Source organism: Cygnus olor, chromosome 10 (genome assembly GCF_009769625.2).
Source record: "Cygnus olor isolate bCygOlo1 chromosome 10, bCygOlo1.pri.v2, whole genome shotgun sequence".
Lineage (NCBI taxonomy): Eukaryota > Metazoa > Chordata > Aves > Anseriformes > Anatidae > Cygnus > Cygnus olor.
In genome coordinates this window covers 11,630,239-11,657,184 of record NC_049178.1, presented here as the reverse complement: position 1 = coordinate 11,657,184, position 26,946 = coordinate 11,630,239, and the positions used below count along the sequence as shown (strand labels likewise).

At 52.1% G+C, this 26,946-nt stretch overlaps 1 protein-coding gene across 2 annotated transcripts in view; it reads right to left on the bottom strand.

Moving 5' to 3' along the window:
* CHST13 (carbohydrate sulfotransferase 13) overlaps positions 1–26,946 on the bottom strand; it is a 39,202-nt gene that overhangs the window by 4,340 nt on the left and 7,916 nt on the right. Inside the window, exon 1 of one of the 2 annotated variants that reach the window (XM_040569168.1) lies at positions 20,010–20,232. The exons of the other annotated variant lie outside the window; for it this stretch is intronic. Within the exon in view, the coding sequence (XP_040425102.1) occupies positions 20,010–20,106 (97 nt within the window). The 5' untranslated portion in view covers positions 20,107–20,232. Of the gene's footprint in view, positions 1–20,009; positions 20,233–26,946 lie in introns of those variants that run through there. 2 annotated transcript variants of the gene reach the window in all.

Here is a 26,946-nt window from a genome sequence, read left to right as displayed (position 1 = left end):
ATAGCAGCTTGTTATGATTTCAAGAGCAACTGGGAAAAGCTGGCCCCATGTGCACGTGGGAAGTGCCGCGGCATGCCGGCTGCACTGGCCGGGACGCGCCGGGCTGGGAGTCTGCATTCCCAGGCTCAGTCACACAGTAATTAACAGGCAACTCGGTCACAAGTTTCACCCAGTTTTGTCTTATTTGCTATTTTTGATTTTTCCCCCCATCCAACCAGTGACATCCCCTTGAGCATCTGAAGATGCAGATGGCCACCTAAGCATCCTCGCTGCCGCCCCGCAGAGCGGCTGCTCTGATGCCGGAGGGCTATCTATGACAGCAGATATCTTTTTCATGTGCTTATATTTTGCCCAAATGAGAACTGCCCCAAAGTCACCCAGGTATAAGCTCAACATTACTCCTTCTTTGGGCTGTAACAGGGGGAAATGCCTGGCTGGCCTCACAAGATTTCATCACCAGCACATGGTCGCTTGCGTGTGCATGGGACGCGCCACTTCCCGTGGCACTGTACGGTGACTCAACGAGGTGCCGCTTCTTCCTCAACGCCCTGCACCAGTTACCCCACAGGAGGGGGAAAGGGCATCTCTGCTAACGAGAGATAAGCGCAAGACCCAATGTTCACAGCGCTGGGCTGGGACATTTGTCCCAGCAGGTCCCAGTTCACATTTTCCAGCTCAGCTATCTGCAAGCAGAAGGGAGCGAGATCAACCCTGAAAGCTGTGCTCGCCGCGCCTCCAGGCTGCCAGCAAAGGGCACTGAACTCCAGTCCCTTTCCCTGCTGGGGCTGACAAAATCCTGTTAGTTACTGGTGTGACCCTGCTGCAGGCTGCCTGCAAGCGCCCCGCACCGCAGGCACTGGGCCTGTGTTTAACAAAAGCAACCTGGGGGGCGGTGGTTTTTGAGGTTCACACGTGCATCACCCAGAGGCTTTCTCACAGGAGACATAAAATAAGCCCAGGATGGTTCAGGCTGACCTAAAGCTGCTGGAAACACATTATATGGGGTTACAGGAAAAAAAAAAGGGGAAAAAAAAAAAAAAAAGCAGGCTTGCTGCTCCCATGCAGATGGAGGTGCCCGGCAGTGCTGAGCACACACGGCATCTCAACAGCTTCTGCTCTCCCTGCCCAGGGCTGTTGCCAACCCCTTCGGAGCAGCGGGCGGCCCGCCGGCAGCTGGCACACGGCTCAGCTGCAGGGCATCTCCTCGCTCAGAGCCGTCTGTGCTGCATGCGGTGTCCCAAGGAGAAAGGGAAACTGTGCACGGCTCAGCACGACACCGTGTTGCCCTCCCAGTCCTTCCTGCTCAGCCCCAACTGGAACACAAAGCCCTCTTCCCCTGCTGGTCTGTCCCAACCAGCTCATCGTGCAATCCCATCCCGCAGTGTCTCCCCATCCTGTCCCCTACCTGCCGTCCCCATCCTGTCTGTCACCACCCAGTCCGGCAGGCAATGGCTCGCCTTAGAGCTCCGGGGATCCGCAGCTGGCTGGGCTGCACGGCTAGAGAGGAAACCTAGCGTGTAAGTGGGAGCTTGGGGAAAGGCTCGGCTCAGTCTGTGCCTGTTTCTTCTATCACGTTTGGGATGCAGCCTGGGCTACGAGGAAGTGGGATGAAGGGGGCAGATGCAAATGGCCCGTACGTGTCCTTTTTCTTCCACTCATTTATGCTGAGATGGAGTCAGCCACCCCATCCCCTGCACTGCTGGCTTACCCATCTTTGGGATGCTCCTGGGACTCCAAGCAGTTTGGGAAGGCCAAGGAGTACTGAAATGTATGGCAGTGTTGAGGCGGGAGGATCATCAGAGCAAATTAATAGTTCGTGCTGCATTTTGGCACCACAGCCCTGAGTACAGCAGGATCTTCCATCACGGGGGAGCTGCCAAGATCTTTGCACGCTGGCTTGCCTCCTGACTTTATAGCTTGTTATGAGGTTCCCAGATTCCCCCACATGTGATGGCAATCCTCAGAAATTTAGCATCACCATAATTGCATCCGTAAGCGGGGATGTCAGTTAGCCAAGGTACATCCAGTTTCTAAAGGGGAGAAAATGTCACTCCCTGGCGACACCAGGATCACCACTTGGGTAACAAATATGAAGACAGTGTATGTCCCTCATCCAAATCAAAATGTTTCTCACTGAGACAGGCAGAAGGAACTACCACATTTGCCCTTCGCATGCTCAAGGCATGGGAGTAGCAGTGATGTAGAGCAAGGGAGGGAAAGCCCCGTGCTAAAGCAGTTACATTGACCAGAAATCACTGAATGAGAAGAGCCCGAAAAGCTGCTCAGGCACATTTTGGAGCCTCCTGTACTACAAATGCTTTCAGTCTTTCATTCGGAGCTTGGAAAGACAACACGCTCCCTCCTTCCTTCCCTCTGCAGCCCAGAGTTTTGTGCTAGCCCATTGAAACCAAAGCAATTCTCTTGCAGCGGTGTGACATCAACACCGCAGCGGGATCTGGGCTTCAAATGACTTGCCAGCTCTCTTTGGAAAAGGGAATGGATTTTAAAGCTGTGACTATTTAGGTGTACGAGCTGATTATGAAGACAGTCACTCATGTGTGAGGTGAGGGAAAGACTGGCTCATGCCCATCCCAGGCTTCTGGAAGCACTAGCGAAGGAATTTGCTGCTTTGGCTGCAGAGACTTTTAATTACGGAAGGAGGTTCTCGGTGACCACAACAGCAAATCCAGGGCCTGAATTTAAGATCTTGGCGAGGAGACAGGATTCAGGCAGCGACAAGCCTGCTCCTCTGACATCAGCATTACCAAAGCTCTAGGAAAGAGCCTGAAGGAAGGAAAACAGTTGAAAATGTGGGTACAAAGCTGGAGAGGGGAATAAAATGCAAGATGGCAGTTACTGAGTGCAGCTTACACCCATGCAAGCCGAGCTGTCAATAAAATAAGCAGCTTCTGTAGATTGAGCATATGTGGTAGATAGTCACCCAGATACAAGTAAAGCATGAGATATGACCTGCCACAGGAAATAAGTACTTCTTCTAGAGAAGTTTAAAAGGGGAACTGTAAGGGACATGAGCAGCTGGAAAACAAGCGGTGCTTAAAGGGAAATACTGGGCAGAAGGTGGATTTCCAGCAAAACATCTCTAAGATTGACTTTGGGATCAATACTTCAGGAATGAGCCTGACATAAAAACAGAATGATACCGATGATGGACAAAGCACGGAGAATGGCTGCCATGGCAGGGAAAGACTGAAATACCAAACAGGGAAATTGAAGCTTTGTCCTGGACCAGGGGAGCAAGAAATACAACAGAATTTAATTTCACCACGCTGGAATTTAGCAGTTTCTGCTACTTGGCTGCTGGAAGTGGCAGGAGGTCCCAGATGCATTAGTTCAGGGCTATCAATTGCCAATGTGACAGTGATAAAAAAAGCAAATGAATTCCTGAAACGTATCAAGTGAGGTATTTGCCACAGGAGAAAAAAAAATAGAAGGAGCATGAATACTATTATCCACAGCATCGTCGACCTTCACTGGCAGCACTGACAGCTCTGCTCCCCTGGGACCAAGGCAGCTGCGGAGCTGTGGAGAAGGGCAGCGAGGTGACCGGGCTGTCCCCTGGCAGCCTGCAGGGGCTGGGATGGATGCTGCCCTGGGAGAGCACCAACGGAGAGGGACAGGAGGTGTTTCAGGTGCAGGACACCTTGATGCCCACCTGCTCAGGAGCCAAACTGCGCGAACAGGAGGTTTGGAAACCCCGGGGTGGTGGGATTCTGGATGGGAGGAATCGCAACTCCTTTTGGGGTGGAGGATGAGCTTTTAGGGATTTTGCAGGCTAGGCCCTGGAGCCACAAGGAGCCAAAAGATCCATTCGTCGTCTCCAATCCAAGATGTTGGAGAAGAGTGAAATCTGCAGATGTGGTGATCTCTGGCCCGGAGGAGTGAGGAGTGAGCACGTGTGCCTGCACGTGAGTACGCACCCAAGAGGCCCCAAAGAGTTAAACCTGGCCCTGCCACTATCGCCCCGCTCTGTCGCACAGCCCCAGCTTCGCTTCCTGTTGTGTCTATGCAAAACCTAAAAAAAGAGAAAAAATAATTGTGCTGCCTGGCCACCCGAAATGATCAGTCTGGGTGTTAATTACAGCCTGCAGCTCCCCACGGGGAAGCGGGAAAGGCGTGTGTTTGTGCTGCAGGGAGCTCTTGGGGCAGCCTTTTTTATACCATGGGGAAACAACACCCAGAGCTCCACAGCTTGAAGGGATCAGCTTAAAACCACTTGCTTCCAGTCATGCTGCCAGTCATTGGAAGAGCCAAAAATTAGGAGCTGGGTCTCCTTGTGTGGAGCTTTGCTGTTTCTGACCCCTCGCTGACATGTGACATGATGGGGCAGAGCAGGACCCCACTGCAACCCTACCGTCTGATTTAAGACAGGACATCGAGACAGCGTTATTCAAAGCCAAATCCTAGCTGCGGCCACTGACTGCTGAATCCGTCCAATTTTCGATTTTAACATCCAAGAGGAAAAAAGAAAAAAAAGTGAGAGAGGATGAAAATAGAGCTTGGCATCAGCAGTGGTAGATCCAGCAGTCTGAGCCCTGTTTTCCCTCCCAGTTTGATACCAAAGCCTGGGACACACAGCCTGTCTGAAGATGGACCAGGGCACAGAGGCCAAGAAATCGCACGTGGAAGCAGCAGCCGAGCCCCTGGGCAGCGGCCAGTCTGTGCTAAGAGCCCTGTCTGGAAGGATCAGAGCTATTGGAGCCAACAGGGCTGCAAAGAAGCAAAGCTTAGTTCTAGGAAGCTCAGCTCTGGCCTTTATATTTGGGCTTGTACTGATGGAGAACACATTTTCTCTATTTTCACCTAAGCACAAAGGCTGACTGTTGTTTTGTGCTTTTACTTATTTATTTTTTTCTTTTCTCAAAACGATGGTGATCTTAAACACCAAAATCCCAAATAAAGCTCCAGACCCACTGACCTGATGAGGGTTATAGCCACTGATGGAGACGATGACCAATCAAGTGACCCTCTGCTTTCGTGCGTGCTGCATTCAGCTGTGAAGTGTGGCCGTTCTGGTGCTCACATCCTTCTGCACCTTCAGAGCTAAGGGAGCACCTCTGGGAATTAAAACCCAAACCATTCCAATTTTTATTCCTACAGGGAGGTTTTGGATTGGGAACACCGATTTTTGGCTTCAGCAAAGAGGCTGAATCCTATCTGCTCAGCTGTCTGTGACCACTCAGTTTTACTGCAGCTAAAAAGCTGAGGATGTAGACAACGGAGGCTGAATTAAATAAAACACTAGAGAAGGAAGGAAAAAAATCTAACAGAGTCACATGTCTGACTTGTTTAAATGCACCCTTCAACACTGTGAATTCAGACACAACCACCTCTGCTGGTGTCACAGCTGGGCTTCATCCATGTCTTCGCCCCCAGGACCAGCTCATCAGCTCGCTGAACCACCCCAAAAACCTTAAGTCTGCTTGAGCATCTTCTCTGTTGAGGCTGAGGAGCCCACACGCCCCCGTCCCCCCATCACACTGCTGTCACATGGACGATACCTCCAGCAGGCTACATGGGTCCCTGTCTCTCATCATCTTGCTGCATCACTGGAAAAACGTGCATTCCCATGGCTCCCCAGGGAAAGGGGAACATCCCAAATACTCTGGATTTGGGGCACAAGACTTGAGGACACCTGACAGGAAACCTGGGGTGGATGGCGAATGCCAGAGACCTGGCTGAGGATGCGCAGGAGCATGGCAGATGTGGGCGATCATTTGTTCCCATCAGCACGGGACGAGCAAGCGACCCTCCTGCGCTGGCAGTCGCATGGATGTGGGCCACCGGTGTCCCCCTGATGCACCCCATGCAGCGTAGCCATGGGCAGGTCCCACATAACCCGGTGTATAACTCGTCCTGCCCTCTGTGCTGTGGGACAGCCTTGGGGAAGGCTGCCTGGCTCCACATGGCTCTGCCAGGGCAGAGGCGTAGCAGCAGCCGCCTGGCAGAGGCGTCTGTCTGGGCTCGCTCCTTAGGGAACGGGAATAATCATCCTTCTCCATCAGGCCTCTCCTGCCAGCTCCCCTCCCGTTTCCTGCAGCAGGGTGACAGCCGGCACGCCCAGCAGAGCAGGGCCTTCCCCTCGCTTGCTGCAGAGCATTTCCAGACATTACAGCAAAGCCAAGGGGCAGGATGCCACCGGGCTGAATATTTAGGACGGCTGGTGCAGCCTCTGAAAGCCTGGCGTGGGCTGCCCAGGCCCCACAGCTGCCTGCACCAGGTCCCAAATAACACCTATCCTTGTTGGGATGCCCAGTGGGAGCATTAGGAACAGGACCTCCAAGGGGAGCCCAACACCTGTAGTTGGTTGTACCCCTGCATAGGTCCTGGAGCAAGTCCCTCCCCAACAGCCAGCATATCAGAAGGGCTGGATTGAAGTCACCTTTGTGGTCATGCCTCCTTCAGCAGGTCAACAGTCAGGCACATCCCTGCGCCCCACAAAGCCACCATGTGGTTTGATTGCATCCCTCTGTGTCCCCAGCTGAGCCACAGCCCCCAGGTGCTGAGCACGGGACCTCCGCTGAGCTGAGGCTCAATGGTCAGTCTGAAACCATCGACCGCTGCCCTGAGTTTGTATAAGGCACTTCCCCACAGCACCCATACGACATGGTGGGCTTGAAAACATCGACCTGCTTGCTGTGTGGCTGAGCAACAGCTTATTGCAAATTCGGGATCAGCTGGTGCAAAATACCCTAATTTCAAGGTCCTGCTGAATAAACCTAGTATGGGATTGTGCCCAGAGCCATGCCAGTAAGGGCAGCCCAGCCTCCTAGGACCACTCACCATGGAAGGAGAAGCTTGGAAGATGCCCCAAGTGGAGGTTCATGTGGTCCTGATTTAAAGCTGTTTCATTCATCAAAAATGAAACCAACCGAGTGACTTGGCTGGATCAGACAGAACCGAATCCCAGCAGCGCGGGGATGCTTGAGAGCTTAGCTCAGGCTTTTTTACCACTGCTACGCATTTTCTACCATCCCCCCCCCCAGCCCTTTTGAAAGAGCCAAACCAAATAATTAACCCCCCCGCTCCCCTCGCCTCCCAGCACTTAGAAACTGCAAGAGGGCTGAACAGAGATTTGTTGCAAGGAGGTTACCCGCACAGCCAAGGGAAAAACCACGAATAAAAGCAACTTGGAGGAAAACAGCTCGGAGGCAAACCTGAGTGGGACAAGACAGGACGTGCACGTGAGGAGGTTTACACAGACAACAGCCCACATCCAACAGGCACGATGAGGTGCGGCAGGGAAAGACAAATCTCCTCTCCCATCAGCTCCAGCAAATAAACCTCCCCATGTTCCCATAAGGGTAAAGGTTTTGCAGCACCAGATGCACCTAAAAATGATGTTTTGGCCACTGTCATAAAATATCATTCCAGGGAAAGATGAGGGAAGAGTGCAGGGGTCCACCTGCAATGGTCCTCCGTCTTCCTCCTCCCCAGCAGCCAGCTAAAACACTCATCACCTCTGTGGAGCTGATGGAGAGGGCCCACTAAACCCTATAACTTCCCCTTTTTCCCCAAATGACACCTTCAGCTTTTTGCAAAGCTACCTAAGGCCAACTCCAAGCAGCCACAGGAAGCTTTTGAAGGGCAATGGGGCACCCTGTCCCCAGCAGCCATCTTCAGCCCACGTCTCTGCTGATGCCCCAGCATCTGAAAGTGCCCCAGCACCTTCCAGACAGGCTCCTTACAAGAGTTACTATGGGCAGTGACTCCTGAAGTGATGCTTGCCACTCCTGAGGCCACCTCGGGAGCTGCCCAGATGAACCAACCTCCTAGAAAAGAGGGAAAGGAGCTTTTTGCACTGTTACTAGGTGTGCATGACGTCCAAGATGTTTTCCTTTGGGAAGGAGACGGAAGGAAGTGTTGGGAGCAGTTCAGCCTGCTCTAGTCTGCAGGATTTAACCACTGCAGCCGGGACTTGGCATCTCCCTGGCACTAATGACAGCCTCCCTCTAGCCAAGAAACACACTGTGAAGTGTTTTACATGGGATAATTTGACAGACAGCGCCGCCTTTAACAGGAAAAATCAGTCACTCTCCTAGGGACCTGCCCTGCTGGCTGGAGGGCAAGAGAGGGGCACAAGGGGGTGTGATACCCCCAGGCAACGTTAACTCAGGACACGGAGGAAGGTCCTAAGTGATTCCCTATGGAAAGAGACGGATGGGAGAAGCCATGCACAGCGGTGAACACACGTCCTGCTCTTCTTCCAGCCAGCCAGGGACCGGCTGAGCCTGCCAGCAGCTGCATGTGGTGACCAGACCATCTGGGGGTGGATTGCATGGCCTCAGGGAGCTGCAGCAGGTCCAAAAGCCCAAGCACACCTGCCTCCACCTATGCGTGTGATCCCTGATGTCTGCGTGCACATTAGTGCCACCAGCACTAAATGCCACCAGACCTCAGGGGACATGGACTTTCACAGGGAAATGCCTCAGCCCGGCCTCTGCAGTGCTGTGACAACCTTTGTAGGGGCGGCAATGCCGCATTGCCGAGGAAGGACGGCACGTGCCTCCTGAATGGCCCTGCAGCTGGCCTGACCCCCTCCCAGCGGCAGCCTGCTGGTGGCTGTCCCCTCATCACCTTCGGCCACCCTTCAGTGGTTGATCTTCTGGCTCGGACGTGGCTCGTGATGGGAGGGGATGGGACGTGACACCAGGCATCCCTGGTCGGGACCGGTCGCCTGGTGTACGTGTGATGGTTCGTTCATTAGGGTGACAAGAGCTTGCCCAGTGTCCCCTCTCCCGTGCCCCAGTGACTGTGGTCTCCAGCTGGAGAACAATCAGAGAAGGAACAAAAAGTAAGCAGGGAGTCTGAATTAGGGCGCTGCTTTTCAATGGGTTCAACGGGACTAACACAATCCTAACAAGAGGGACCAGAGCCCAACGCTCAGCACTATTTGGATTTCTTCTGCAGTTAGCGCTGGGGCTTAGACACGACTCAGCATCAACGGGTGTGCAGCCAACGCTGTCCTCCGTCTGCGAGCCGTGGCTGCTCAGGCAGCTGCCACAAAAGCAGCGGGGAGATCTGAGGGGGTGTCAGCAGATGCTGGTGTTTTTTAAGCTGCTGCAAAAAAGAACATAAAATTCCTGATACGAGGTTGGGTTTGAAACTTCCTGTGCAGGAAGACTTCTACTGCACATCATATATGCTGGGCAGGAGAATAATTATGCTCTGTTTGTGTGTTTTACCTTTTTTTCCCCTAACAGGAGAAGGCCCAGCCTTTAACAACCAACTGCCTGGAGGTGACTCCCGAAAAGGCTTCAGCCAGTTGCCTCCTGTTTGGGCAGCGCTGGCCGTATCCAGGGCCACTGGTTCCAGCAGTGAATGTCATTCAGGGACCTGGCTGCTGGAGATGCTTTATAAACACCTGAGCATCACTGTCAATGCTCAAGATCCCAGGAGGTTTAGTTAGCATTGCCACCAGGAAGACAACTTTATAGCTGCATACAGAAGCTCCTTGTTTTCTATAAAGCCTCATGAAAGTGCTTTCCTCTCTTGACTCCTGCTCTCTTGTGCAGATTACTTTGCTTTTATGTTTCTGAAGGTAATTTGCTTTCATTTCTCGCTGAAGGTACCACTTGGATCGTCACAGCATCACCAGCTGCACCCAGGCACTGGGGCTGGCACAGCTGGCGCTTGGCTGCGTGGCTCTCTCCTCTTTGGAGACAGCGATGTCTCAAGCTCTGTTTTTCGAGGAAGGCTTTCTTATTCCAACTTAGTCAACTTGAGTCAAGGATCAGCCAAGGAAATGCTAATCAAGCGATGGAAAAGGGCGACAGCTATAGGATTAGCTCACAATAAATCACGCCGAGAAGGAAAGAAGGAATCCAGCTGCTTCAAGCAACCTGCCAAATGCCACACTGTCGTCAGCAGGGCTCAGAGCAGGACCAGAGCCAGCAGCAGCTTGTCTGGATGCTCTGTCCCGTTCAGCAGTTCCTCCTGAACCACGTGTCCCCTCGGTGGCAGCAGGAGGCTCGGGTCACCTGGTTCCAGGCTGAGGCAGATGTCAGCTAGGTTCAGGAGGAGGATCACGGGCACTGGAGGCAGGGGGATGTATTTCACTGGGGCGATGTGCCTAGCTCTCCACTGTCACAAGGAATGCAATTGACATCCTGATAGGAAACACAAAATGAACAGCATCCAGGAGGAATACGGCCTACATGCACAAATAAAATATCTGTACATAAGCACCACACAAGCCTCTGTTTTCAAACGGTTAATTCCTCCTACAAGCCAAGCTAGAAGCTTTCCAAGAGCAATTTCTCTTCCCCATTATGCCTGTTGCTCTCCTGGCCCCGGCTGGCTGCTTGCACGTATGATGCAAGCCCAAACTGCCAGCTTTTCCATTCCTCGTCAATAAAGCCTCTTTCCAGGCCGCTGCTCGGCAGGAATTGCAGCAGAAGAGCTTGTGCTGGCAATGCCAAGGCAGAAATCCCTGCTGGGACATGCAGGGGCTGGCTGGCAGCTGGCGGGGGTCTGGGTGCAGGGTGCCCTGGGCAAGGCTGGACGTGCTTAAAACCTGCCCGCAGGTAGGTCTGGTTTGGGCAAACATGGTTTGTGCCCTCTGCACACAGGCTTCCTACAAGTAAACAAGAAAAAGGAAGCCCCTCTAACGTTGCATGGCTCAGCAACTTGCCTGCTGCATGCGTTTCAAGATGTCTTGTCAGCTCCGTGCATCTGGAATTGATGAAGAGCTCAACAAGCACTTGGAAAAAAATGCGCACTCAGCAAATGCTTCCCATTGCACCACCTTGTGCACGGCCACTCCCGTCCCGGCTCTGCTCTGCGTGCTTGGCAGAAGCAGCTGAGGATCGGTGCCCTGTGAGCACTGTCCTGACAGTGGGACGCTGACCTGTGAAAATCACTGCCACGATGTATGGAGCAAGATGCACAGGCTTCACAACATGTATAAGAGGTGCATGAGCTTGCAGAGCAGGACAGGAGCTAATTATGGGCTGCTGCAGGATAGGGAGAAGTGTCTCTAGTGTGTAACTTCTCATCCTGTGATGAAAAGCTCCTTGTGCCCATTTCTGCTGCATTTAGTAGTGGGCATTGTCTGAGGCTACCGGAGAACCAGCCTATTTAATAGGGGATGCAAACATTTCCAGTGTCACTGCAGCACTGAGACACAACAGATCCATCATCACTGGCAGCAACTTGTCCAGGGGGCCGGTGGATCTATTTCCCTGTTGCCAGCCAGGCCCTGAGAGTGGCTGTTAGCAGCAGGTGCTCTGGAGACATCTCTTTCCTTTATGCAGGGTGTGAGCAAGGTCTAATGGAGACCTCAGGAGGAAGGGAACTGGTAGTCTTGCACCTCCACCCATCCACCAGCGGCCGTTCATGGGCAATCGAAGCACAACTCCTCTGGAGTCAGGCCAGCCTTGTTTCAGCCTCACGGTGCCTGCGTCTGCCGGCCCTATTAAGCTGAAGGGAAATCAATCTCTTCAGTGCTGCCAGGAGCAAACTTGGAAATGACCCAGCTGTGAATACGCCACCACTGCACCCTTGCCAGAAGGAACGGGCCGGCTCTGCAGATGTTTGCAGGACTGAACTTGCCACCTTCCCATGCCACGGAGAAACGTGACCATGTGGATTCACCCCATGGCCAGGGGAGGGGGCAGAGCTGCACGCCTGCATCACAACAGAAAATAGGAATTCCCGAGGAGCTTCTGACCTCCAATTAGTTTGTGCTAATTTCCCAGCTCCCTGCCTTGAAGGAAGCCCTCCGGAGCCCCAGAGATACCCACGCCCAGCGGATCCAAACAAACAGCACCTTTGAACCTCGTGTCAACACTGCCCTCCTTGCTGCAAGGTCACTACCCCATGGCAGCAAAGCAACATCTGGCTGGATCAGGTTTCATGTCGGTGACAAATCCCCACAAAAAGCCCCGTGCTCCCACAGACACCGTTCCACGGATGGCTCCAGCCCACCGCCGCTGCTCCCCCCTGCAGAAGGGCTAGAATTGCCAGGAGATGGAGGCCTGTTAGACAGTGGCACTTCCCAGGAGAAGAATAAGCTGTTGTGACACGAGGACTTGTGGCCGAGGTGTCCCTTTGTGCACAGAGATGGGATGGGGCCTGTGGGGCATGCCATGCCCTGTGTGCTGCCGTGCAGGGCCCAGACTTCGGCCAGAACATGGCTGCCATGCGCTCGCACCACAGGGAGAGCTGCCAAGTGGTTTATCTGCCACTTCAGCCACCGCAGAGACAGTGCCACCTTCAAAAGAGACTTTCCAGGGAGAAAGCAGCTTCCAATCCAGCTGAATAATGCTCCAAGGGACTCTTTGAAAATTAAGTCCCGTTCTGAAGAAGCTGGCTCTCATCGGCATCGGGCGCTTCTTCAGCACGGCTGCGCTCAGCCGCAGTTTGTGTACGTGGTCACGTACGTAACACAGCCGTCCCAGTATGACACCCGCCAGGGCGGTGTGATTTGCAGCATCTCCCAGCTGCATAAACAGTTTCACGACGGGACACCTGCCCCCAGGGCTCGGTGCCGGCCAAGCGGTGCTGCGAGGAACCTGAAGGCGTTTCTCCTTCGTTGCCCCAGGCCATTGGGGATGGTAACTGATAAGGTAGAGGGAAGGTAGAGGAAAGAGGGAGGCAAATAGGGTCTGAAGGAGCCAGGCTGGGCTCTCCACAGTGCTGGGAATGGTTGTAGAGCTGTAGCTGTAGTAAGCTCTTGCCACTGCATGGAAAAGGACCGGAGCAGAGCCTGCAACTGGGACAGCACAAGGAGGCAGACACTGCGCCCACAAGCTTTGCACCCTCCAAACCAAGTTCTCAGCCATTTTAAATGCTGAATGGTGATTTTCACTTCAGCGCAGAACTGCTGAAGGATGTGGGTTGTGTGGCCATGCTTTCCTGTACGGGGAGACGGTGCTGAGCCACCTCCGCTGCGGATGTAGCTGCTGAACGAGGGTGTCAGACCTGCAGCAGCAGCAACTGGCTGGGAGAGAAACTGCTTTGCTCTCCCAGGAAATACTGACTCCCATCGGTCCCCGCCCAAAAATGTAAAACAGTTTTATCTAATCAGAGCTCATCCAAGTATGAGGAGCTCCGGGGCTCAATGGGAAAAGCAGAAGCAGCCAGGCCAGCCAGCCCCTTCCTCTGCCCCGCTGCTGCAGCTCCCCTCTGGCTGGCTCCAGGCTGGGCACCTCCCTGCCCTGCAGCCCAAGGAAGGCTGGCCCCAGGACAGCTCGGAGAAATCTGCTCAGGGCCATCCCAGCAAGCTCGAGGGACATGGGTTTGTGCGATCCAAGCAGAGTTTGAATTCCTTCCCCGAGGCAAGGACGATCTTGTCTAGCTAGAAACAAAATTCAGGCTTGCGCAGATTTTTGTCTGTGAGTCTTCATAAGTTCAGAGCTGGAAAGTGCTACGAGGCAGGAAGCTTCAGGAAGCGTGTTCACCCAGCTGCCCCTATAAGAGCTGCTGCAGAAGGCCAGGTGAAAACAAAACCTGCCTGGGAGAGCTGCGTCCCTTGTACTAACCTGTCCCCAGCAAACCAGCAGAAAGACATCCCCAAATCCACGTCCTGCCAAGCTTCACGGGTCAGCTTCAAGCCAGATCTCTGATAGGGTGGCCGGGATCCAAACCCCAGGCCTGCGCTCGCCCAGCCTTTCCCCAGTTTTTCATAGAAAAAGGCCAGTTTTTAGGCAGCCACCCAGGGCGAGTCACAGCGATGCCTGGGGCTGGCGCTGAGACGTATTTGCTGACTGCAGGGGAGCATGTGCACGAGGCAGGGCAGTGTGTTTGCCTTTTGCAATCGCTGTCCTGTCTGCAGGGCTCGGGCCATCGGTCGGACAAAAAAGCACACTTCAGGGCAACACTGGGCTCTGCCAGTCAGCCCAGTGAGAGAAGCAGGGATTCTGGGGCTGTTACATGGCGGGGTGACCAGGTTCATCTGGCTACGAGGTCTCCTTGGCTTGGGGATCAGGTGCTGGTGGCTGCTGAAACCAACTGTGCTGCCTCCATAGATGTCCCAGCGCCACTGCAGCCCCCGTTTGCCCGCTGGCTGGCTCTCCAAGCCTCCAGACAGCACAGGGCTCACTGTGCACTTGGCACCAGGGAAGGTCAGGTATTGCTTCTGCGTGGATCCGAAACACACAAATCCACTTCTCACAGCATGTCCTTTGGCTCCCCTCTCCTTCCCTGTTCTCATACAGGCTGCGTGCTCTCTCAGAGCATCACGCTCTCCTTCCAACACAATAAACATAGCATTAGCTTTGCTCCCTGGCTCATTACAACTATGAGAGAAACAAAACCAAACCATATGCCCCAGTGCTACCTCCTATACTGGGAGATCTCCGTGAAGAACATGCAGGATGAGCAGTTTATCCAAGCAGTGGCCACCCAGCTCCTGGGGATGCAGAGCCACTCTTTATTCCACCTTTGCCCATGCTGGGCTTTGGTTGAGACTGAGATTTTGGCTTCGCAGGGTGGGGCAAAGGCAATTGGGAAAAGGAGAACGGGGCTGCAGAAGGGATGTTTGGGAGTTGATCCCTGTTTATCAGAGCTCTACAAGTGCATAGCTGACTGGAATTGCAAGGAGTGCAAACCTGCAGCAGAGAGAAAACTGGGCTGGTCAGAGCAAACCTTGACAGCCAGCAATGAAGCAAGGATCCCAGCATCTGGAGATGAGTGTCTGGAAAAGGGGACGTGCACTGGGCAGCGCCATGCGTGGGGTGCATGCGAAGTCAGGACCTAGACATGGCAATGTTCACCCCGGGCATTTTAGGCCACCAGAGCTACCGTATGAGATACCTCCTCCCTCCCAGACCTCTAATAGCCTCTAACTGCCTTTTAACAGGGGAAGTCTGGGGCATTCACCCAGCTGTGTCTCAAAGCCTGGATGTGTAATGTCCCCCGCTTGGCCCCACAGAGGTATTTGGGGAGTTAAGCTCTTCTTTGGGTACTCAGCTCCAAGGGGGAGTAATGGGAGTTAAGCACCTAATGCCTTTGTAGTTTCTTGGCTTCTAGCAAGCCCTGGGAAAGCCAGCTGTGTTTGCACTGGGATTAAGATGGAGGGCTTGTCATGCTCTCCATTCAGACACTGGCGGGGAAGCAGCTAAAGAAAGGAGCAGCAAGCCCCAGCACCCAGGGAGAGCTGCTCCCTGCAGGACTGGGGCTGCCCAGCCACCGGTGTCAGCAGCAATCTCTTCCCAGCATCGGTTCTGGGCACCACACGAGTGCTCATCTCCCACCTCGGACCTGACTGAGGATCACCAGAAGGTCCCACCTGCACCAACATGGAACGAGGTCCTCCTTCTCCCAGAAGCTGCTTCTGCACAGACCTATTTGCAGGATCAATGGGAGTGGGAACGAAGCACAAGGTGCAGGTGCAGGGTGCTCCTGGAGAGTGGCAGTGGGGCCAGGATGGCAAAGGGATGCGGGCCCAGCGAGGACTGCAGAGCCATCAAGGCATGAACCTCTCCTGCAGGCACAGAGTTAACTCCCGGCACGCCGAGCGCCCTCCTTCCCCGTCCCAAACCTCTTGCACGTATCAGAGATTCTCAGGAAACTGTACAGAGCCAAGACGGACAAGAAAAAACATTCCTCATGGAAGGGCTGGTGCTCGGGAGCAGATGGGCTTCATTACTGCTCTGCTTCCAGCACTGGACCGGGCTGATTTTTCCACCATCAGGGGTCATGGCTACGGCACTCCCCATCTTCAATCGTGGCAGACCCAGGGACCTTCCAGCCCGTGTTGCCCAACGCTGCTACTGACAAACGCCCTGCACTTTGAGCGCTGCGTCCATGCACCAGCTGCCTGTTGGAACTCACAGGAACCTGAGCCCGGCAAAACTGCCCCACGACGAAAGCAAACGAAACAGAAACACAGCAGAAAAACCAACACGATCTCAGAGGGCTTCTTAGATTTCACACCCCTGCCCACGCTTGCAGTGGTGGCCGGCGCGCAGGCAGCGCAGCCCTGCTTATCGGGAGGGCGCCCGCCCCTGACTTTGGCCGTGCCTGAATTTCAGCCTCAAAATACCTTTAAACAATGGGGAGGAACTGAGGTCTAAAATAGGCTCTTTCCTGTTCTAAAAAAAAAAAAAAATCCCTGGTTTGAAAAGCTCTGCTGATTTCTAAGTGTTTAAGTGGCTCCGTTCGGGCTAGGTGCATTTGTAGGCTCCGGCACCAGCACTCTGCAGGACCCCAGGCAAATCGCCTCTAATCTGTGCCCTGAAGGGACAAATCTGTAGGCGGAAGGACAGGGCTGACTGACAGCTCACACGAGCAACCACTCATCTTGGATGCATGGCTCGGAAAACGTGAAAGGCCAGATCTGCAAGGATCAGAAGGCCCAGATCTCAGAGGCAGAACTCAGTGCGTGTTAAAACCAGACACCTTCTGGCCCAGAAAAGCCATTCGGTGGTCACTTCAGGAAAGCCAGGCTTGGCTGACATGACCAAAGCCCCACAAAGCCAGCTCTCAGTGCAGGCGATGCCTGGGCTGGTAGCTGTCTGCCAGGCAGAGCTGAAAGGCCTCAAGTCTCCCCAGTTCCCAGTGCTCCCAGCTTCGGCATTATTTCACGTCCCACTGTTAACGCCGCTGTTTGGTGCAGAGCCATCCCACGTGCACGTGCCCCCGGGGGTTCCTCTTGCCACGTGCTTCATTGTTTGGTTTGGCAGGAGCAACCTGCGATGCTCGGTTGGGTGCCTCAGTGGAAGCAGAAGTGGATCAGATGGAGAGAGGGGCCTTGGTGCTTCCCTGCTCCCACACCTTTCTGGTTCCTCATCGAAAGGTTGGAGTGATATCACAGCATTGGTGCTACTACAATTGTGGTTCTGGTGTCTCGTTATGCATTAGTCAGCTCAGAAGCTAAGTAAGGCTAACCCGCAAAGCCCTGTGAAGTCCCACAACTCATGCTGACAGCAGGACGAGAAAGAACAAGGAGTGCAGAAGCCAGTGTTAATAAAGTGCTGCTAAAAAGAAGAAACAACAGCTGGATGCTGCAGTCGGACAGAACCAGAGAAGAAATAAAGTCACACTGAGGAGGTTTTTTCCTTCTTTCTTGCTGGAGAAGGTGATTCAGCACTGGAACAAGCTAGGAACAAAAGGAAGCGGGGAGCTCCCCATCCTGCAGGCTGCTGCTGGGTGAGGTCTGCCTGCGATGTCCCCCATCACCTCCAGCATGCACAAGCCACTGTACCTGACAGACCAAGCACCAGGTAAGAACAGAACAGCTGGTGCTCTTACGCATGGATCTCCTGAGGGCAGACTGAATGATCTCAGCTTCCCTCTTTGCCTCAGTGCAGTTCTCTCAGACCAGCAGCGACCAAAGCTTTGGTGCAGGCAAGGATCAGCAGCCTCCTGCAGTTACCATGGTCTAGACATTCTACAACTGGAGTCAGATGAAAGGATGGTCAGAGATCCATCCCCACTACTTGTTACCACCTCCTCTATGCAGAAAACATATGGCGTGTAGGTCAGTGTGGCCACTGCTAACGATACACCATCCCTGGAGGAGACAGCAGAGGAAAATCAACTCAGAAGAGGGACGGCAATAGTGCCAGGTGGGATCTCCTGTATGGCTGCGGGCTGACACCAGCACAACCAAGTCCCTCTGAGGGACCACACCGTGCCCAGTACCACGCTGAGACCACACAAGGTTTGCCCATGAATGGACCAGACCTGCCCACACCACCGCTCCAGGGGGAGCCTGGAGATGCCAGAAGACTGCTGCGGTTGAACCCTGTAACTACCCATTGTGGCGGTGCTTGTGAACTCCACCTGACAGTGTGCTCGGCACTAGCTTAATATTTCCCTGCAGTGCAGATATCCTGCCCTTGGCCACGTCTGTGAGTCTGGACTGCAGCAGCCGAAGGCCAAAAGGACAGACAGGTCACCACCGACCCCAAAGCCAACGGGGGACAGACTGTGGGCTGCCTCCAGGAGGTCCAGCGGGGGACTCTGCTGCTGACTCCAGTACAAACAGCCCAGCACCAAAATAACTGGCTCAGTGGCTATTTAGGAGCAGTTATTTCAGCACACGCTGGTGTGTGGGTGTTCCTGGTGCAGAACAAGACAGCCTTATTCCAGCACAGCCGCTGATTCAGTGCAAACCGCTCTGTGCGCACAACTGCGCGGATGGAATTAGAAGTGGGAAGTGCAAATGGAGTTAATTCCTGTTCCCCGAAATCAGTCCTTAGTTTCACCTCCCGGACTTAAAGGCTTCTGTTTATACCATCTTTGCTCCCATGTTGTACGCCTTGTCCTGGTCGCAGGATGGTTTCAACTCTCCGTGCTGTTAGCAAGGATTAATTCAGCACGTTACTTGAAATGGAGCATGGGCAGCGCAGGAAAGGCAACCTGCTGAATCCTGCAAAAGGTGGAGAAAAGGATCTGGCCGCTCCAGAGGGGAGCTCAAAGCACTGCTGCCTTTCCTAGCATTTTTCTTCATTACTATATAGAAACCAAATGACACCAGGCAACCAAGAACTCCAAATAACCTCAAGGCAACCATCACTTTAAAGATGACTTTTTTGCCTGCAAATTGTTTACTTATTATTGTAACTAGCAAATTCTAAAATTCAAGTAATTGGCTCAGTTTGCTTTCCTGTGGGCTAAAAGAAAAAGAAGCAATTTTTAGCTTATGTCTTTTCAGTATTTGGTAACGACCTTTCCTCTGCTAGTGTGAATTTTTCACGGAACTGAAGAGGGAAAATACTGTAATCTGAAAAATAACAAGGGAAAGAAATGGCATGAAAGTGTAGGCTGGACTCCGGGAAACAGTTACGTGGCAAGAAAATAACCAGATTTTACAGAACATGAATATCGCTTTAATTCACCTCTTTTGTGAACCTTATGGGACCAGTGTGCAAAGGGTATTCACCATCACAAACAGCCTCCAACGAGTCAAGCACCACTAGTTTGCACCAGTTTGGGATGCCTGCACCAGTCCCATCGCCACCAGCAGGACCCTTAAAAAATGCCCCTTGTCCTATAGCAAGGAAATCGCTTTGCAGCCTAGTGAAGGCATTTCCCAAAGCCTCAGCTGACCAGCCTGCGGCCAGCGCCTCTAAAGGGAGCGCTCCAGACAGGAAATCCCCCAAACCTGTCAGGAGATGCCATCGCCCTTACTGTCACCTGGTTTGCTCTGACCTGGTGGGAACCCCGTACGAAACTGCGTGGGGACCACGCAAGGCGTACAAGTTGAGGAAGCACAGCAAGTTCTGCTGACTCAGACCCGCAGAAGTCTCCTTTTGAAAGCCAGGCTCCCAGAAGAGCCACGTTACCCAGTCAAACACTGTCAAATAGAAAGTGACTCCAGCGTCCAACACAGTCCCCTCTGTTAGGAGCAGTGGAGGTTGGAGCCAGTTCGGTGCTGCACTGCTCACTGAATATTCCTGGCATTAAAATAAGACGGCACAGATTGTTTCTTTAAAAAAAAGTTACTGAGGAATAAAATACTGAGCGTGGTCCTCTGGGATTAGTGACTTCATTTGATAAACTTCACAAGCTATCCTAGGAACAACAAATGCTTGCCGAAACCTAACTCCTCTTCAATCTTACTCAGCAAACAAGTTAAGCTTTTTTTTTATGTTTAGGATAAAAACACATTAAAGTGATGGAGCAGCCCCTTTAAAAGGAAAATCGCATTTCATGTAGTCCACGCTGATAACATTCCACTAACATTTCAGTCAAATCAGTCTTCCCAATTTCCAGAACTAACTTTAAAGGCCCCATTGATGGATTGCTGCCGTAATCAAGAAAACATTAGTGCATTGTTAAAACGACAGGAATTACCCAATAACGTCTCTTAGGAAAGAGGAGCTAATTTCCCCAGAAGAGCAGGGAAATAACGAACCCTCCCAGCACAAAGCAGTTCATATTTTAGTTCTGCCCTTACCGCATCGTTCCCCGGCACGGGAGACAGTTCAACGGGAGGAGCCCGGATCCCCGGCTGCGGGGTGCGTATGGGGGGGGATACGGGGGTATATATGGTGGGGGTCCCCCCCCTAGAAAGCCACCGACCCCCGCAGCGAACCCACCTGGCTTGAGGCTGCTCTGCAAGTAGAAGACGCCCAGCACCAGCGAGCCGAGGCAGGCGGCCAGCGCCAGCCGCCGGGGCGCCCGGCTCCTCCGCATCCCTCCGCGGCGGCTCGGCGGAGCTGCTCAGCCCCCGGGCCCCCGGTGAGCCTCCGGCGAGCCCCGCACCGCCGCCTGCCCGCCCCGTCCCGTCCCGTCCCGTCCCGCTGCTCCGCCCCGCTCCGCGGCCGCGGCCGGGGCCGCCTCGCCCCGCCGCCAGCGGCAGGAAGTGCGAGCGGGGCCGCCCCGCCGGGGGAAGGGGGAGCTGCGCCCCCCGGGAGGGAGCCCCGGGGCTTCCGAGGTCCTCTCGGGGGTGGGGAAGGAGTCACTGATGTGCTGGCAAGGGGGTAGAGAAGGGGGGCCGGTGGCTTCTCGCGGCGTGTTCAGTAAGCATCGAAAAGTTTTGGGGACTTGAAATATGCCTCTTTTTTTGTGCACTTAAAATATCTCTTTTTTTGTGCACTTGAAACATATCTTTTTTGTTGTTTTGTGCGTATGTGTGTGGACTTAAATATGTCTTTTTTTGTGGACTTAAAATATACCTTTTTTGTGTGGACTTAAAATATATATATATTTTGTGCATTTAAAAAATATCTCTCTTTTATGCATTTAAAAAAACTTTTTGTGAACGTAAAATCTCTTTTTTTTTTTTTTGGACTTAAAATATATCTCTTTTATTTATTTATTTATTTTTATTGGGTAATCCCTCCTCCCGCAGACTTTAACTGAAAGCAATGAGGCTCATAAGTAATGTTAATGCAAGCAATAAAGCTATATAGAAGGGAATGTCCTTTCTCCTGATCTCTGTGTTTTTTTAAGGCAGGAGTGCAAAGCTCCTGGTTTGCCTAGGAGGACATGGAATTGAACTCAAGCTCTGAGACCCTGAATTATAAGTTGTGGCCAGTTCTGCCTCCACTGGAGATGCCCCGTTTCTCCCTCCCTGGGCCCCAGCAGTGACAGGAGAACAGCTGAGGCGTGCAGCAGTTTTCAGCACTGAGCCTGGCTCTCTCTGCTTTGCCAGGTTAATTGGAAGAACCAAGAAATGGGTATTTGCTGGAGACTGGCAGTGGCTCCTTCCCTGCCAGCCTATGGACACCCCACCGAAGGGTCAGCCTGCTCCCCATTCACGCTGTGCCTCACACCCTGGGCTCAGACCGTGGCTAGAGCTATTTACCACTATAACAGCAATACTGATGGTCCATAATAATGGCCAAAAGCTACTAATCACACCATATGGACGAAAATTATTTGTTAATGCTGAGGAAATGCACCTGACTAGCGGGCGAAAAGGCAGTGCTTTTTGCTTGCAGAAAGATGCTGTGCCTTTGGTGCAGTGCATGCTCGATTCCCCCCCTCCTCATTAGCAGCGCTCGTTACTGTCTTCTCAGCAGGTTTTCTCCAAATGCCTTGCTGTTTCCCAGGCTCTTGGTGCCACTGAGTGAGATTAACCCCAAGCTCTGGTCTGATAACCAAGCTGAATAGAAAGTTAACAGCAGCTAGTGTGAGCTGGAAACCCAGGAATTTGTTGAACTCCTCCCCAAGTCCTGGTTTTCAGACTACTGTGAAAAGGAGCCCTTCTTGGGCATATTTTGCTTTTGCACTCAAATTCTGGGGCCTGAATGCCACGGAAATAGTTTACTCTGGCCTCACTCTGGTGAGACCTCCATCTGCTGGTGGCCAGGCTCTGGTGCATGCTGCCTTTGCTGCCAGGGCCCCCACATCCGACCAGGCCTGCAAGGGTTTGGGCAGATTCCCAAGGAATTACACTGTTACGGTCTTCCTACCTTATCTGCACCATCCTTGTCATAACTGGGACCCACTACATTTTGCCCCAAAAGATGAGCAGGGGTCCCCGGTTCTGTTACTTTTGTGTGTTAACCAGGAAAGGCCAGTTCTGCTCGTATCACCATGCTGGAACACCTGCTTTGGTGAATCTTTAAAATCTACGGTCAGATTTGGCCAGTTCATACAAAGTAATTCTGATGCCTTGAGGAATCTTCTTGGCCTTAGGGGGACAGGGCAGGGAGTAAGCAATCAATCCCAAAGACACTGCACACCCTGGGGAATCCCCCTGATGTGGTGGGTGTGACAGCGTACAGTCCCTAGAGCTAAGCAGGTTCATACAGCTTGTCAGAAGAAAAAAGAAAAAAAGAAGAAAAAAAAAGTAAGGATTAGGATAGCGCAAATAGCATCTGGTCCTGAGTAATTACTATTGTAACCTTGCTAATTCCATAGCTTGCTGACCTTTCTGTTCCTGAACAAAACGCTAATCACTTCCCAGAGATCCTTTGGCAACTGTCTCATGGGAAGTCTCCCTGGAGACAAGGAAACTGAAAGCTGGTCCCGCTTCTCATCGTGAAACGCTGGCCTCTGTCAAAAGAGACGTCAAGAAATCAGTCATTTAACTTTCTAGTTGCCACGATTTAAAAAACAAAAATAAAAGAAGCAGCTGTTTTCTTTTAAAAGCACCAGTGGTGATGGGAACAGGCCAAATTACAGGCTCTGAGGACTACTCTGCCTGCAGTGCTTGCATCTACTGGAAGTGCTGTTGGTATGATGGAAAATCCCATCAACCATTTTATTCAGCAGTGGCAACTAGAGACCACGCTTGCCTTTCGTACCAGGCATTTATATTTCAGTAGTTTATATACTGTGACCAGCTGGGAACTTGTTCTCTGCTGATGTCTGATTTAGAGGCTTGCACGCAGGAGGAATGGGATTTACAGGTACACGGTGGAAAACCAATTGCCCTTGATCTTAGCACAGCGCTGGGAACTGCAGCTACTTCCGACAGCAAGAGCAACAAACCTGTCAGGCCTCCCACCAGCAGCACGAGGCTCCTGCTGTTGGCCTCTGCCCCGTGCTCTGCTGTTTCTTGCACTTCTCCAGCAGAAAGCCTCAGCCTCTCGCCTGGCTGCCCACAGCACTCCTGCAACTGGGCAGCTCTGTCTGCTGTCCCTGTAGCAGCTCACGTGGGGTGACATGAAGAGACAGGGATGCTGAGATCTTGCTCCTGGCTGAGGTGGGGGCCAGCTGAGGGCTTTTCTGCTCAGGGGAAGGCTGTGAAGCCCTGCAGCAAGCTGCCGCTGTGGTCCTGCCCACTGAGTGTCAGTGCACAGTGCTCGAGTCAATGCACAGCTTCTCTTGCATTGGATGGAAACATGCTTCATGGGGAGAAGATGGAGGGAAACAGGTTTTTTGTTGTGCCACATGGGTCACAGTGCGGCATGGTGATATTTAAGTCACTGTAGGATTAAAAGCACAGTCCTACCACTGAGTTTGGGATTAAAAACAAATTATGGTTGATATTCTCAAAAAAAACAACAACAAAACAACACAAAAAACACAGGTCCTTCTCACAAAGCCCAGGTCAGCTGCAGCCACACTGCTGTAACTTATGCCAGGACTGGGACATTCCTCTCAGTGTGACAACCATGCAGGTTGGGGCACCCATGGGCTCAAACACAGCAGGCGGTCCTGCCCTGAGCCTGCCCCTCCTGCACATTTACATCATGGTCCTCATAGTTGCCCAAGGCCCCTTGGCTGGATCAGCCTTCCCATTTTGGACACCCACTAGGGTTTCTCTGGTGGTGTGTTCATATTGAGTGAAGGGGAAAGTGTTAATTTCTAACCACACATCACAGTGCTTGAGAAAACAGCAGATAGCAGTGAACAAACCGATGGATAACCACGGGGAGTGAGCTCTGTTCCCAGCCCCGTGCTTTCTGTGCTTGCCGTGCAGCACCAGGTGCCCCATGTCCCTTCTGAGGTTTGGAAGCTGGAAGATGCAGTTCATACCACTGTTCAAATCCACCTGGCACTGCAGAGCAGGAGCAAACCATCAAATTTCATCAAGTGGCCCCAAAAGCTGGTTTAGAGACACGTGGAAGAGGGACTGGCACGTGTGAGCAGGATCGCCTCATCAGCTGCCAGAAAACAAGTTCTTCTCTCAGCACGGTGCCTCCCCAGTGGAAATGTCTGGGCTCAGACTGGTAAATAAAGATGCCACGTGCACACCAGCGTGTTTTGACTTGATAGTCTGATGACATTAGCGCTGGAGAGCATCCATGTACACAACAGCCAGGCAGCCTGCCGCTGGGAGCTGCTGTTAGCTTCTAGGAAAGCAGAGCATGCACACAAATCTCTTTGTTTCGAGTATCACAGCATCACAAACAAGATACCCCTGGTACTGAAGCCAAGGAACAGCTTTTGTTACACTGACAAACATCTAAACCCAGTAAAAGCCGCATGAACACACCACTGAGCTCCCTGAGCTCCCTCTCACTGCACTCACCAGTGTAGCATCCCAGTGCCTTCCAGTTGTGCACCGAGGAAAGTGACTGAGAGCTGGCCAAACTTTGTTTCAAAGCTCTGCATGTGTAGCTGGGGACATGCAAGGTGGGAAGTCTGCACGAGTGGGTGACACCGAACCTCACAGAAATTTGTTGTGACCTTGTTAGGGTGTTTGGGAGCCCAGTTCTTAACAGATGGAGGGCTGCCAAGTCTTTGGCTGCCACAAGCATTTTCGCAGAAACTCTTCATCTTTATCCCAACTGAGGGGCCAAGTCCAGGAGGTCTATATAACATAAATTTGATAAAAGGAAATTTGTTAACAGCATGTTTTATACCTTCACAATGGTTATAAAGCATTATGCTAAGCTGGGCTTTATTCACGTGGAAGTATGTGACTCAATAGCAGAGACAAGCCCAGCATCTCGGGAAGATAGTGGAGACCAAAGACTGCTGAGAAATTTCTATGAAAAGTCACATTTTTTTGACTTTGATGACTTTATCTATTTAAATCGACTTGTTCATGAGCATAACTCCAGGCCCAAATGATCTGGTCTTATGATCTGCAATTGCCAGCCAGCCAGCAGCCAAGATATAATGAGAAAGAGAGAGAGATGGCTGCTGGTTTAAGAATCTTGTCCAGAAAGCCCCCTTTCTTAGCACAGCAGCAATGAGCACATGATCATGATCTGGGGTGTTCCATTCCCCAGCTCCCTAGAGCTGAGTAAAGGCACTTCTGTCCCTGAGGGCACAGCGAGTGGATGTGCCCTGAGAGAGGTGCTCTTGGCCACATGCAGCAGCTCCGCAGCCTGGCAGGGCACAGTGTGCTGGAGAGTATGCTCTTCCCTGCACCACTCACGTTGCTGCTGTGCACACACCCATCTGAAGTGGCTCCAAAAAAAAAAGGGGAAAAAAAAACAAAAAGCAACACATGCAGTCCAAAGCCAGTCTGACCCTGTAAATAACAACATAAATTGCCATCAGTGGTCAGGGCAGTGCTATAAAAGTCTCCTCAACCACGGAATGAGCATGCTGAAAAAGTTCCCTTTCTCCTTAAAACCTTGTGTTACAGGAAGGAATGAAAGAAAGCCCTGCATGTCCTTGTCCTTCTCACATCAGGGAAGCTTGGGTAGGTCTTTCCATGGGGCTGCAGACAGCACCTGCAGCTCTCTGGGATGGAAGAGGAGGACTTATTTTGTGCCTGAGAACTCCTGTGTACCAAGCCATCCTTCCAGTTGTCAGTGTTGTACGTTAGTGTGCAGTATAACAGTGTTCAGTTACAGTGTGCTGCCTGCCTCCTTCCAGGGCTTACCTTCTCCCCTTCTCACCCCGTAGCCCTGTCAGCACAACCAGGCCATCTGGAAATACTGACTTTGCTGAGACTCCCTGCAACAGAGCAGACTGGTCTCAGAGGAAAAGGAGAAGGAAAGAAGGCAACAGAAGGGAGCAATGTTTCCAGTGACACCCGTGTGAATTAGGTACTGCCCTCACTGACCACAATTAGATGAGTCTTTAGGCTCCTAAATCTCGTAAGTACCACCGAAACATTCCCTCATGACTAAAAACAGAGTTTCTTGTTTACTAAAGGAGGAAAGATTAAAATAATCATCATAGTCCAAATAGTATTCGACAGGCCGTACCCTGCATATATGGCCACAAACTCAAGTCCATAATTGTTCCTGCAATTTTAAGCACAGAGGACTAATTGCATACACCTAGGCATGACAGGGCTGGTCAAATCCAATCTAAACAGCTTCAATTTCTTGGAAACCTGGCTGAAAAATCATATAAATATTCTTTGTCCAGCAATCCTTCATGACTCTGTTTTCGCTATTCTAAGAAGCCTGCGATACTATTTTTATTTAGACTAAAAATAATAAAGGCTACTTTCCAATCCTCTGGATGCCCTAATTGAATTATTTCTGCATTAATAAACTCTAGCACTGCTAAAATCAGACAGCCACCTACCCATAATGTCCAGGAGGCACAGTGTCTGCCTCCTCCAGAAACTCTATCCAGAGGTGTTTTTGCAAGAAGTTTAGCCCTGGAAAGTTCCCAAATCAGGTTAGTTGTAATTATGGAGAGGAGAAAGCGCATTCCAAGTCTCTGAGCCATCTCAGAGAAAGCGCAGCTGCCTGGTTCCTCTCTTTTATAAAGAAATCTTTCAGACAAGGACTTTGGTCCGGTGTTTGCACAGTCTGTTGTAGATAGGAGGGGACAGGGCACTGGATTTGAGCTGGAGCTCTTATTGCTACCACAACTAATGCAGAAGAAACAGCCCAACTACCCTCCCAGACCACAGCCCAGACAACTCATATCAAAGGATTGCAAGCAAAGCCTTAGCCTCTTCTTGCAAATACTGACTGTGGAGTGAGGACTCATGAGTTTCTGCATTGTGTTCCTAGAAACATCATCCAGTGAGTCCCAGGCTTAGTTCCCAAATGCTTTTAGGTGCAGCCTGGTGAGCATACACTGTCCAACCTACTCTGGGCAACCCCTGCGGCCGTACCGGTACCACCTACAAGATCACCTCTCATTTAAGCACAGGTGCTCTGGCTGCCTGAGTTACTGATGCTCTGCCTTGTTCAGGCCGTGGCCTGACTTCCTCTT